The sequence below is a fragment of the Gavia stellata genome, chromosome 4 (genome assembly GCF_030936135.1).
Source record: "Gavia stellata isolate bGavSte3 chromosome 4, bGavSte3.hap2, whole genome shotgun sequence".
Taxonomy (NCBI): Eukaryota; Metazoa; Chordata; class Aves; order Gaviiformes; family Gaviidae; genus Gavia; species Gavia stellata.
This window is the reverse complement of record NC_082597.1, coordinates 70,865,015-70,878,555: the sequence shown is the minus strand read 5'-3', so window position 1 is coordinate 70,878,555 and position 13,541 is coordinate 70,865,015. Positions and strand designations below refer to the sequence as shown.

Below are 13,541 nucleotides of genomic sequence, written 5' to 3'. Positions count from 1 at the left end.
GAGTTTTATACGTGAAACTCCTGTATCCACATGCCATGCAACTATCAGACAATCCTGTTTTAATAATCTATAAGGCTTCCAAGTTATTAATATCAACTGAAATCGTGCCTTTAAATTGTGTTGCAGGCAAGGGGCTCTGTGGCAGAGCCATTTCAGTCTGGAGCCCTTTCCCACATGCCCTGCCGCTCTCCTGGGCACAGCAGCATGTGAAGCGGATCACAAGGTCTCCTCCTTCACACCACCCTCCCTGCGCAGTGGAGGCCGGAGAGTTCAGCACAGCTAAATCTAGCTTTGAAAAGAGTTGGGATTAGAGAACCAAAATTTCTGAACCCACAGTCTGAGCACAGCTGATCCACCCTAGGCCATGCCTGACATCTCAAAACCCCTTCTAGGCATTTATTTTATGTTAAATACAAGTAAGTGCAGAGGTTTTTCCTTTTTCTATAAACTAGTCTGGTTCTGTGTAAGCTGTCTTCTCCAGGATATCTTCACACTCTCTGCTGACACCTTTCACTTCAGAAGTGGTAAGCACATTCCACAGAATAGTCTTTCTTTTTTCCCAAAATAAATTAAATCTGGCATTGTAGGGTCTTCAGGGAAAAAGCATCATTTTGCTTATCTAACAGATGACATTATGAGATTTATTTTTTTTTCCCCCAGAACTGTAAGATGGCTTTTGTGTTATTCACTGGAAGATCTGACTGTTTAAAGCTATAAGCAGAAGGCTTTTTTTAAGGTGATATTGTTTGGAAATCAGGATTCATGGAACAGAACTGGAAGAAGTAAGGGCCATAGAACAACCATCTTAAGGACTTTTTAAACTATTTTTTGGGTTTCGGGTTTTTTGTGGGTTTTTTTGTTTGGTTTGGCGGGGGGTATTTTTTATTATTCTGTATCCTGTAGTTAAAAAAAGAAGTCTGTATTCTAGCATGGACAAGTAAACATCTCAAAGTCCGAGCTAATACAATTTCAAGGCAAAATCTGTGAAAAAGCTAATGAATCACCAAAATCATCCTCCCCTCCAACATTCTAAATCATTAGTAATAAAATGCTAGTATGATGTGGAGTCAGGCAGCAGAAGCTGTAATCACAGTCCAAAGTCACAATTCCTTTGGAGCTCATTAAGTGTATCGAGACTGTAATCTTCTATTGATTTTAGGAGCAGTGGTTCAGTTATCAAAAAAAAAGTGTAAGGGAAATTTCCAGAAAGGATTCCACATATTCCCTTGAGATATGTATTTTTCACCTTGATTTTTACAAGTTTCTCTAACTGGTTGCAGTGACAACTGATTCCCCTGCTCCAGCACTAAGCCAGCCAGGACAGAGACCAGTCCTGCCCCAACAGCCTTTAATTCATGTTGCTCACAAGTACCCCTGCGGTGAAGCTTTAATGGTTTCCTGCATGCCTAAGATCTAAGCTTGTAAAATGTATGAAGATATCGTTCTCCTCCCAGAAGTCTAAGTCAGAAGAGGAAAAAGAAAAAAAAATTTCAATCAAAAAACCTTCTTGAGAAATGTGAACCTGTGAAATGAATGTGCAGCAATGGCAGATTCCTGCCTGACTCTGCAGAAAGTTTAAGTGATAATTAAGGCACATTCTAACAATGGAAGCTCTGAGAATTTTATCCTTGCTGTTATATTTAAAGCTCAAGCTCCAAGGAGCTGGTGAATGCAAGAAAACCAGCAGACTTCAGCAAAAAACTTGTGACTGTAACCCAGAGTTTTAAATTCTGGAAAGAAAGACAGCCTAAAATTATTTTTTTAAATTAATTTAAGAAAAAAACCCAGACAGGTTAATAAGACAGTTTCATGCTCTTTTGAGTCCCAATTCATGATTTTTAAAAAGGTTTAATTGACTGCCATTCCCTTCCTGCAGGGGCCTAAGAGGTTGTCCAGAGAGGCAGTGGAATCTCCATCCTCGCAGATACTCAAAACTCAACCGGACATGGCCCTGAGCCCCCGACCTACTTGGCCCTGCTTTGAGCTGAGGCTCAGACCAGATGGTCTCCAGACGTCCCTTCTAGCCTAAATTACTGTATGACTAAACAGTTACACATTTCCCTGTATCCTCAGAGATGTGCAGAGTCCCCGCTCTATACTACAGCATTTGCCATTTTGTTGACAACCAGGGGACAATTCTGAATCGCCTGCTTTCTCAGCTGGCAGGTTGCAGTCTCTTGCTCCCCACTTTCCCACATGCCACAATTGGGCAGTGTGCCCTGTACACCCTCCCAGCTATGGAGTGGAGCGAGGAATATCAGCATTACTGTCAGCCTAAAGCCAGTTAGAAGGCGAAACGAGAAGATACCTATCATAGTCCAAAAAGTGAGCAGCAAAACATAAAGCTGTCCAGTGATATCCAACCAGACCACATCCAGCTTGTCACAATGGTGTGACTTTTGCATCACCATTTTTGAAGAGAATCTTTCCTTGCTTTTGACTTGCAGCCTTACCGCTGCATCTACAGGCAGTCCAACACGGCAGCCCTTGGCTTTCCTCACTCTAGACAAGATAGCTTGCTGTGAGCCCAGTTGTGCTGTGTTGTTAAACCTCAACTCAAAAAGTTATTGCCCTGGGAATAAGCATGAGGAAAATTTGACCCTTTCTTTCTAAGCACCATGAGACCCATACACCTTACAGGACAGCAGACAAATGCAGAGATGGTAAACTATCAGCTTAGAAAACCAAATCATGTTATTCTAAACATTTCAATGGCAAGATTGATTCTTTCAGTTAAAAGTAATGCAAATTCAGGTATCCACTATCTCTCATATGCTTTAATGATATAACCAGCACTCATAAGGGCAACAAATCCCTACCTCTGAAAAAAAAAAAAAAAAAAATCTTTCAGATAAAAATAAAAATAGCCTGATCAGTGGATCAGTTTCCCCTGTGGTACATATTGACAACAAATAATTGATCCTATACAGCCATTACAAGATACCATTACTAAAAGCCAATGCCCGAACAGGCCATATCTTTACTAAAGGTTAGCTACAGAAAGAAAAGAGGTGCAGGAATAACTGTGTACATAACTGGAACAGACGAAGCCTGCAAGATTGCTCTGGCATGTTCTAAGATGCTTCTGTTTCTTTTCCATTTTATCTCCTAAACTCATAATGTTCACAAACATATTTTAATTGTGTATGAAATAACGTCACCTGCAACTATTCCAGTCACGCCAGTCCTTCTGGTGAGGCCATAGGGAAGGCATTCTGGCTCTGCTCCAAGCCACATGCTCATGCACCATATAACAGACCTTTCAGAATTTGTTTCCTCCAGCTGGACACTTACCGATACCCTGACATGCCACTGTCCATCACCTGGTGTAGTAACGCCTACCAGGAAAAACTGGTGTCTGATAGCTGGGCTGTTATGCCACCACATAAAACCCCCTTTGTCCCAGCATCAAACATGATGTCTGTCACAGCCAACTGGTCTCTGGCATGTTGCTTTGCAGAAAGGCTGCTGCAAAGTTCAGGTCATTAATGACAGAATATTCAAGAGGGAAAACTAAATATCTTCTTTTTAAAGTATATTTACAGTATGCAGCAGATACGGATATGGACCCTATTTAAAGCTGTTGTGAAGCACTGTAGTCAAAGGGCCAAAACAACTCTTTATTTTTTTACTTACTGCTGTTGTTGACTTCTTTTGACCATTCACCCCTCTTTAATTCTCAAGTTTTAAACCAACTACGTCCACATAGAAACAGACAGAGCTCAGCTAATCTCCACAATGGCTCTGTGTGTACATCTAAGAACGCATCCCACTTTCTCTTCTTCACAGAAGAAATTCAGATGATTTGACCCCACCACGAGTCCCTCCAAGCAAGAGCAGCTCTGCTACTCAATATATAACTTGAATTCATTGCCAGCTCTTAATTTGGCTGTGCATTTGCCCTTTAGAGAAAAATTATTTTACAGATACCTATCTTAAATTACTTTTCAAATTCTGATTCCTTTCTGCATTTCAGGTAAGTATACAAATGTATTTTGAACTGGTATTTCCATTTATGTGATTATATATGAAAGTCTTCTGTTCTGTAGTTAACTGGAAACACGTAAGTGAAAGAGTCTAGGAAATAATGGCTGTGTTCAGATCGCACCTGAGCAGAGCAGGATGAGAGTTTGTGTTCTGAAATTCAAAGGCCCCTCATAGTCATTGGGTTTTGGTTTTGCTTTTGACTCAGCTAGCCTATTAAAGAAGCAGGGACCAGCTGTTCTCTTTAGATCCATATACGAGTGTTTATCTGGTATTGATGCAGAATTTGGTTTCCATCCATCCAGGTATCTGCATTAATGCTGCAATGCCAGCAAAAGTAGCTATAGGTTGAAGCGTACATACATCTGAACTCTTATTTAAACAGTCCCTGAAATACACAGAGGAAGAGAAAGAGGGGACTAATGGATCTGCCTGGAGAAAGCCACCCTATTTTTTGCCTAGTGCTAGTTACATAACTTAAGTTTCCTGCAAAAAAGCTCCTCTTGTAAGAGCAGAAGCATTCGAGTGCGCTCCTATTACACTGGCTCCAGCAGCGGATTACGACACACCAATTCTTGCCAATACAGCTACTCCCTAAGCAAGAAGTTTGCTCAAGATATCTGATGGGGAGTTTAAGCTATCAGACTCTCAGATTGCAAAAATCAAAACCATCCTGTAGCCTCCAGTTTGCACTACCGACATTGCAGTGAACCCAAGGTCACCGGCACGTCACGGTTAGCTCTGTGCTGCACGCCAAACTTCACAGCATCACCCAGCTGAGATCGCAGGTCTTCCTGCTTCGGCTTGATTCAAAGGCCATTTAAAGCAACATAAAGACTTCTATTGAGTTTGTTTGGACTTTGGACCCATGCCCAGAAGCACAGTAGACTCCCTGATAGCTCCCAGCATCCTAAGAACTAGAGGCAAGCTGGCAGTTCTGGTTCCAGCTAACAAAGGTCAGTGTTGCACATAAACAACAGGTGAGACCACAAAATTATTATCCGTATTCATGGAGTGCCTCTGTTTCAGTTAAATGCTGGTGACATCATATGGTGTCACAATTCTGTAGTTTGCATGATTTCCCAGAATGCTGCTGAGGAAACCTGACAGGGCTTCAGAGTTTATGGAGTCCTGAGGTAGTTTTCAAAAAAGAATTAAAAATAAAAGAATTATTTTTTGTTTAACACGTTATTTTGTAACCCATCGAGAAAGAATTTTATACCAGAGATCATTTTGAAATACACTTAAGTATTCACTAAGTATTCATTTATCTTTCAGAAAATGTCATAATTTTTCTTGTTGCGTTTAATAACTCCTAGTTAATTATGTAAAATCCCATCCCATCTGCTTATTCCTTCACACAGAGAAATTAGAGGGCTTGATTCTACAGTCATTACTCACAGAAGGAGAGGCATTGATTTAATGGATTTTCCTGAAAAGGGATTACAGTATAGGATCCTCTGATATTGATTTTGTGACATCATAATCTTTTCCTCAGAAGCAGACACTGATGACTCAAGATAATATCAGTGCAAGATTAGGCAGGGGCAGCCAAGTTAGTGAAAGAAAATTATAAAAACAAACGTCCTAATTTACAGTAAGCACACTGCAATAAAATATTAGCTATGTTCTAAAATGTTGAAAAAAGTTCTCTTTTAAAAAAAATAAAACATCTGAGTGATGTTTCTCTCTTTCATCCCTTGCCCTGCTTACAGTTACTGTCATGAAACTATTGTGAGCTAGAGCATTTTTTGTAGGTTAATGGGTTCTCTTTGAAGGGATTAAAGTCACATTGATTAATAATTATTTTTTGATGTTTTAAATTGATGTAAATGTCCAGAAGCTCTGATGAGCCACATCCTGTAGAAATCAATACCAAATAAAAACAAAAGCAGCAAACAACAACAACAAAAAAAACCCCTCTGCTCAGCTCCTGGGGGAAGCAATTGTGACTTATGTCTGTTTGGAACATATACCGCCCCTGGAGAATACCAGCAACTGGCATATATGATAATCATTTCTCAGTTATCTAGAGCATCCTTATTTTGATGTGTCTATCTTTCAGACTTCAGGCAGAGTCTGCAGATATTTTGCATACAGAACAAAAGCTAGGCACAGCAGTGCTAAGCAAATAATAAATAAATTAATTTCATTGCTGTTGGAAAATGTTCATTTCTTTCTTAAATCCGCCTTGCTGTACTTTGGGAAAATACTAATTAGCATTCTTTCTGTGGAATTTTTTTCCACCAATTCTCTCTACTGTTCTTCACCACTTTTCAATAGGGTGTTGGGGCTTTTGTTTGTTTGTTTTTTTCTTACTTGAGTTTAAAATCTCTTTGCTGTCTCTAAGTGGAATGAGAACTAGACCCTTCCTTCTCATTTGATAGGTTAATGAGGAGTGAAGATTCTCCATGTTAAAGTTACTTCCATATGAACAATGAGGAAATGATCCTGAAAAGCTGTGGTGCAGATAACAGACACATGCCAAACAGCAGATTACTCAAAGCGAACAAGGCAATTGGGACAGTCTGTGGTCTGCTCTGGGGACTCCTCTCAGCCTTGAAGAACAGCCCCTTCTTGGTCGATTCTAGGGATGTGTCTAGCTCAAGACGAAATGAAAGCTCTTAAATTGAAGGCATTTCTGATCTTATTGACAACTTAGAGACTAGGTCCTACCTCACTTATCCCAAAGATTTGGCCTTTGCATTATATAGTTGGAAGTCAACATAACTAAATTTGGGGACCTACAGGTTTATAGCACAGGAAGGAGCTAGAGCTGTTCAAATCCTTCTGACATGACTAGAAGACCCATGTCTCAACCTCCTAGAAAGCACTGAGGACCAATCATTTCAAAATCACAGCTGTTAGATAGACAGGCAGCATTATCTATTTTTCCCAAAGTACTTAAAAAGAAATTTCGGATTTTTATCCTCCAAGAGGTTCATATCTACCAAACAGCTACCTCTTGTTAAATCTCTGGCTGGCATAGAATAGCACGGAGTAGTTAACTTCTGTTATCTCCATTCAGCTCCTCTGAAGTGCTCAATCCCTAAGCTTAAATGTCCCACTTGAATTTCTCCATCCCCAACATTATGTTTTCTACCCATTCACTGTGCCTATCCCACATATTCTCATGTCCATGCTGCCACCTCAAGACTGGCATACTGAAAGCTGAGTATATTAATTCCCTTAAAAACATATCTCCTGATAGCTCTCTTCCCTGTTACTATCAGCTGTGTCACTAACTTTCCCATCACCAATGCTTACTGTAAAACATTTCTTCTCTAAATACACACATATAACAGAAGAGAAAATGCAAAGATAACAATAGTAATTTGAGCACATCACATACTACTTTTGCTCTGGTACAATGTGCTATCTTTATGGCTAGCCAGACATGATGCATATCATTTTATTTCTGGAACTCCTTCATTTAAAAGCCACTGTAATTTCCTAGCATAAGGATGAAGGAGTTCCAGAAATGAAATGCATCATGTTTGGCTTACCATAAAGACAGCAGATTTCTTCCTTAGGAGTTGCTCCCTTCACTGGCCGTATTCATTCAAGATTACACAATGCTATGAAAAACAAGGTAACCTTTCTGTTTCAAGTGTCTCCCATTCTCTATTCATCTGTTACACATTGCGCACATGGCAGCTAGTATGTGTTGCCACATTTCTTCTGTAAAGATTTTCCTCTTTTCAACTATAGATTGATAGAAGCTTAATAAAAAAAAGCTGTAATAGCTATTGTGTGGAGAACATATTTAATAAGTCATTCTCATAATTTTCTTAGTAGACTCCTAGGTACTAAACTCAGTGTAAAGATTTTCATTTTATAACATTTGTAACGTTTATCGAAGTTCGATTTTTTTCTTTACATTGCAACCAATTGCATTTTGCTACAAGAATAGAATCTTTAAAATCTTTATTAACAAAAATGTAACCACTAATTTAGTAGAAGATAAGAGTGCTCAGGATGACAAAAATGATGCCTTTTCCATTGGAGAAGTATGTAAGTAATTTTAAAGAACACTTAAACCCGAAGTTAACTATGAGTCTTTTAAGTTGTTCAGCAAAAAGACCTGTTTTCAAAGCTTTATTTTTTGACATTTATTGTTCTGACCCATATGCCCAAGTGAAAAAAGCTCTCTTCTCCAGGGCCGAGACTGTCTAGTAAAATAAGTCTCAAGATGGATTTACACAAGACTTCGCTCAGTTTAACATTCATTCTGAACCTCTGTAAGGTCATTTCATGATCTGCCTGGATTGCTCTATGTGGTGACATCAGAAATGCAGAGATTAGTGGGTGTCTCAAATTCAGTCAGCACACCGTTGGTGAGCCCTTTAATGAATTGCCACGGGATCGCCACAGGTAAGTCTTTATTCAGCATGGTCCCTGTCTTAACCTGAATGAGGGATCACCCTTGAAAGCAGCTTCTGACTGAGGTGATACAACCTAGAAACTGCCTTATTGACCTCCTGCAATTTGAGTCTGGGGCTCATAACTCCTACAGGGATGAAAGATCTTTTCTCTATGGTCCACAATCATTTCACCACAATGAAATCAGAAATTTGTCAAAGAGTAATAGCAGACACTTATTCCACTGGCAGAGAGGGTTTTGCAAGTGCCTACTGCAGTTCCGTATACGTGAGTTGGCATCCAAGCATCCTCGTTATCAGCTTTGCCCTCTAGAATCACCCTGGTCTACAAATAATCCATGAAAATAATGAAACGAGAGACAACATGACTTGTAGAAGTTTTGGGCTAAGGACGACCATTCATAATAAACTTTTTTTAAAAAGAAAAGTGTATGCTTTTGCTGGGAGGATACTTTCCTCTCCCATACCACCTGCATAGTCTCAGACTAGTGGTAGGCAGAAAAGCTCAGACTGTTCTACTTCAGTAGCTCCTCTGGGTCTGTCCCACCATGAGGAAACCTTACCTTAGTTTTGCAAACAAAAATGAACTGGTAAGATAGGGGTTTTTTATTCTGATACTAGGAGGACATGGTCATGAGGAAACAAAAAAACCCAAAGTTGTTTTCTCAATAACAGCTTCAGCCAGCATCTCTTCAAGAGAGAAGAGATGCTAAAAGGACTCTGTACCAAAATTCACATTGTGTCCTTTTTTTTTTTTTCCTCCAGCCAGGAGGAAACATTAGTGAAGCAGTGGGGCTCCCAGCTGTGAAATCAGCCTTTTGCTTAAAAAGGTTTCTCCCACAGAAAGAGGCTTTTGCTTCAGATTATTAACATTAGATGCAGATATTATTGAAAATGACACCAAAAGAAACACATTTCCTTTCTTAGGTAAGGTTGTGCTGAGTAAAGTCTTGCAGCATTTAGATATCTTTGAATGCCTTGGTCCATGTAAACCTGAATCTAGACTTCACTGTGACATCAAACTCCATAAGCTGATGTAGTAGTGGACAAAAGTCTACCCTGCTAGACATAAAAAGTTGTCCTTCCTAAGAGAAAGAAAGAGGGTGTTGCTGCTTTATATGCAGAGCCTGAAAAGCATATATAAGACTGATATACAAAGTCCTCAGTCTTTTGGAAATACGAGATGCATTTTTTATTTGTAGACAATTTTCCTGAAGAGTGTCATCCCTCCTATTTAGTCCATATGTGGAACTACGGTGACAACCAGTTTTCTCGTTGTTTTCCTACTGAGAGCATTGGTCAGACCCTCTTGGAGGTGTGACAGATTGTAAATGATGTCCCAGCATCAGTTTTGGTGTGTTTAAGATGCTTTTGTCCTCTACTTAAGCTCTACCTTGTCCCACACAAATAATACAGCAAGGAAACATAAAATCACCCAGGTGCAAGCTACTAACACCATGGGACATCTGACATACTGGTCACATAATCCAGGGCAGAACTTCAACTGCTCGAAGCTCAGTGTAGACATGACTAAGGGAAGGTTGCTGGATTGCAGTTAGAAAAGATGGGAATGATAACATTAGTCACAGGGCTCGGGGAACTTGTCTACTTTTTATTGTTCTTTATTTAGCTGAAGTACAGCTTTTCCCTTCAGCTGTGATCAGCCATGCCTTTGCCACACTAAAATTACAATTACAAAAATTACAAAGCAAGCTGCTAAAGACTATGCCTTCCAGCCGTTCAGACTGAAACGCCAGAGAACGCAGACCCATTGCAAATGGCAATATGTTAAGAGATTCCTACAGCAGAATGGTTGGAGGCTTTTCTCTGAAGCAAGACACAGCCCTGTTCCTCTCCCAAGTACTGTAAATCCATATTAATATATCTGAGCTCACACACAATGCCTTTCTTCTGCTAGTTTCTAAACTAGCCATCATGTAAGAAAACCACTGAAGAAAGAGTGATAAAAATATTCACATTGCTACCTTTCAAAAAATGATTATGGTATTAACCCGGAGCACTGAATGCATTCACATCACACTGTGAAAGAAGGAATTAAATATTACTTGCCCATGGGCAACAATATCAGGAACATGACATGCAGTGGGCAATATCCCTGTTTGATCTCCTTTTGTCACTGACTGTGCCAGAAACCTCAGACAATGTCAGGAGTTGGAACAAGTTGGCACTATTACTTTACACCATGAAATACGACAATTGGAAGAGAAGAGAAAATGTGCTTTGAACAGTTTTATCACTGTGCAAAGTCTGCTGATGATTTTCAAATTGCCAGATGGGCACCAAGGCCACATCAAGCAGATACAGCTTAGCAAGTGACATTTGGGCTGCTGACACTGAAACAGCAAGCATGCAGACATCAGTTTTGCCCGTCCTCAGATTCATCAGTTCAATGCTACTGCTTTCTCCATGAGATTAACTTCCAGGTGACACACCAATTTAATAATTTGAGGCTGGATAATTTTAGTATCGCTTCAACAAGTTGGCAGAACTAAACAGCACAAAACTAGGGAAATGCCTTGTTTTGAAAGGAGTTGTTTTCAATTATTTTTCACTGCAAAAAATATGCAGACATTAAAGAAAATTCAGTGAATTTCAGGCTCAGGAAAACGGTCTTGTTCCAGTGATCTGAAATAAGTGCTGCTCTTGCTTTCCCAACTTCTCTCCTGTAGCCACATTTACTTTGAGCGTCCTCTTAAGTCTCAGTTCTCCTCTTATTGTAGTGCCTAATAACAACATACAAGATAACTAATTACAGTAGACGTGCTATCCAACCAAAGTCATAACCCAGTCACAGATGGTGTTACTGATGCACCTTTATCTTGAGCTACAGTTTACCTCCTTTTACACTACAAAATTATGCTAATGCTCATCAGCTTTCTTAGACGAACCCAGAACTGGAATGACGGTGTTTTATCCAGCTCAGAAGTGATGGTTACTTTCCAACAGAATGAAAACCTGAGGCCTTGGCTACCTTCAAACCTTACCAAATTTCTCAAGATTTATTAGTTATTTTACAAGTATAGTATTTTACAAAATTAAGCTACCTATTTCCTGTCTTGCTTTGCCACAGTAATTTTTATCACAGTAGTGCTAGTAAAAAGAAAAACCAACCAAAAAAACCCACCACCAAAACACCTTGATTTTTTCAAAAAGCCAGGATTCAGAGTAACATGAACTCTGTGATTGTGGGATAAAACAGCTTCTTAAAACTGCGCACTTCGATATTAGGCAACAAACTAGAACTTTCATTTTTCTGTTGGTGTTCATGTCCACAGTCTTACTTTCTTAAAAATAAAAATTACAATAATTAAAAAATCACCAAATTCCAAGAAACAATATTTTGTCTGTGCACTAACATCTTATTTTGCATAAATGTATGTTTCAGCAGTTATGATGATGAGACAGCTGACGGTTGACTACTATATGTGAACAGATGCTGTGAAAGCTTCTCTTTAAATAGTTCTGTCAATGCAATGTCAATTTTAGAAGTGACACCACTGCTGTTCTAGGACATGATCCTGCAAACTCTTATTCACACAGGGAGTCCTGCTGATTTCCATAGAACATTTACATTTATAGACTACGAAAGGTCAGGTCCTTAGTTGTGGAGCTCTCCTTAACAGTGATTGACAAATATACAACAAAGTTTTTAGTAGTGCTGAACACTGTACTTTAGGGCAATGACATTTATAGTCAATGGTATTCGCCTAGATGATACATACATTTTCTTTCAGAAGTTACATGAAACATATTAAATATGCTTGAAAAGCCATTAAAGGAGCAAAAGCATAAAGATAAAAAATGTCATGTGAAACCAAGCTTGCAGTATCAAGCAGAACTTTGAAAAATTAATCTGCCAAGAAGATAGGCTGAGCCTCGACACAGCACGGTACTGATCAGAAAGCGATGTTAAATTCTGCCACGATAGAACTGACGGGATACACCGCCCGCCCCTTTGTTAGCTGCATTTTCATAACGGCTCTCTTGGCGGGGGGATGCACGAAAGAGAAGAGACATTTAACGGGGGGACACGTCGCGGCGGGTGCCTTTCCCCGGAGCCGGCGCCGCAGCCGGGCGGCGGCCGGGGCCGGCGGTGCTGAAGGACAGCGCGGCGCCCCCGCCACGGCCCGGCCCCGCGGGGCCATTACACCCCCAAAACGCAACATTACCCCCCTCTCGGCACCCCCGCCGGGAAGCGGGTAACTTCGGAGGAGACGGAGGATGGGAAGAAGTGCCGCCGCAGCTCCCCCGGGCTGCGGGCGCCTTCCGTGGGGGTACGGGAGAGAGGGCGCATCTCGCCCCGCGGCACGGCGGAGCGGGCTGCCCGCCCGTCGGACCGCGCACCGCGGGTGGCACCGCCCCCCGCCCGAATCCACATGCAGATCCTGCGCGGCTGCCCGCGGGAGCACAAAGCGGGGACAGCCGGCGCTGAGCCCCTGCCTCCACCGCCCCGCGGGAGAGGCGGAGCGGGCGCAGCCACCCGGCCGTGCCCGGGCGCCGCGGTCCCGCCGGGAAGGCACACAAAGGCGGCACGGAGGGGCCTCGGTGCCCACGGGAAGGGGGGGACCCGCACCCCTTCCCTTCCCCGGCACTTACCTTCAGCAACACAAAGAGCCAGAGGAGGCAGGAGCGGGCCCCCGGGGCCCCCCGCCGGCGGCGGCCGGGCATGGGGGGGGACGGCGGCCGCGGCCCGCGGGGGCGGCCAGCCAGGGGGGGCTGCTGCCTCTCTGCCCCTCGCCTCCCTCCGCTCGGCTCCAAGCCGTGCCCGGCAATGGCGAATTGCGGCAGCATCAGGCGGCCGGCGGCGGCGCCGACCTCCCCGCCGAGCGGCGCATCCTGCCGCCCTCCGCCCCTTTTATTTGGGGTTTGCGGCGGGGAGGAGGAGGAGGAGAAGGGGGAGGAGGAGGAGGAGGAAGGGGAGGCGGCGGCGGGGTGTGCCTCCTGGAAGGAGTTTGGGTGATCGCGCCTCTCGCTGCACAGGAGGGGCTGGGGAGAGCCGCTCGCCGGCTCCGGGAGCGCCGTCTCCTCGGCGGGAGCGGCCCCAGCCCCCGGCGGAAGGCGAGGGCTGGGAGCCCGCAGCCGCCCTCGCTCCCCCCGCACCGCCCTACCCCGCCCCCCCGGCTCTCCCTCTCCCAACAGCATCTCCTCTCCGCA

At 42.6% G+C, this 13,541-nt stretch overlaps 1 protein-coding gene across 1 annotated transcript in view; it reads right to left on the bottom strand.

The window, feature by feature from the left end:
- The window catches only part of PTPRO (protein tyrosine phosphatase receptor type O), a 151,426-nt gene extending 138,248 nt beyond the window's left edge, over window positions 1-13,178 (bottom strand). The window contains exon 1 of the mRNA XM_059816950.1: window positions 12,984-13,178. Within this exon, the coding sequence (XP_059672933.1) occupies window positions 12,984-13,178 (195 nt within the window). The remainder of the gene's footprint in view (window positions 1-12,983) is intronic.
- Between the last annotated feature and the right edge of the window lie 363 nt (window positions 13,179-13,541).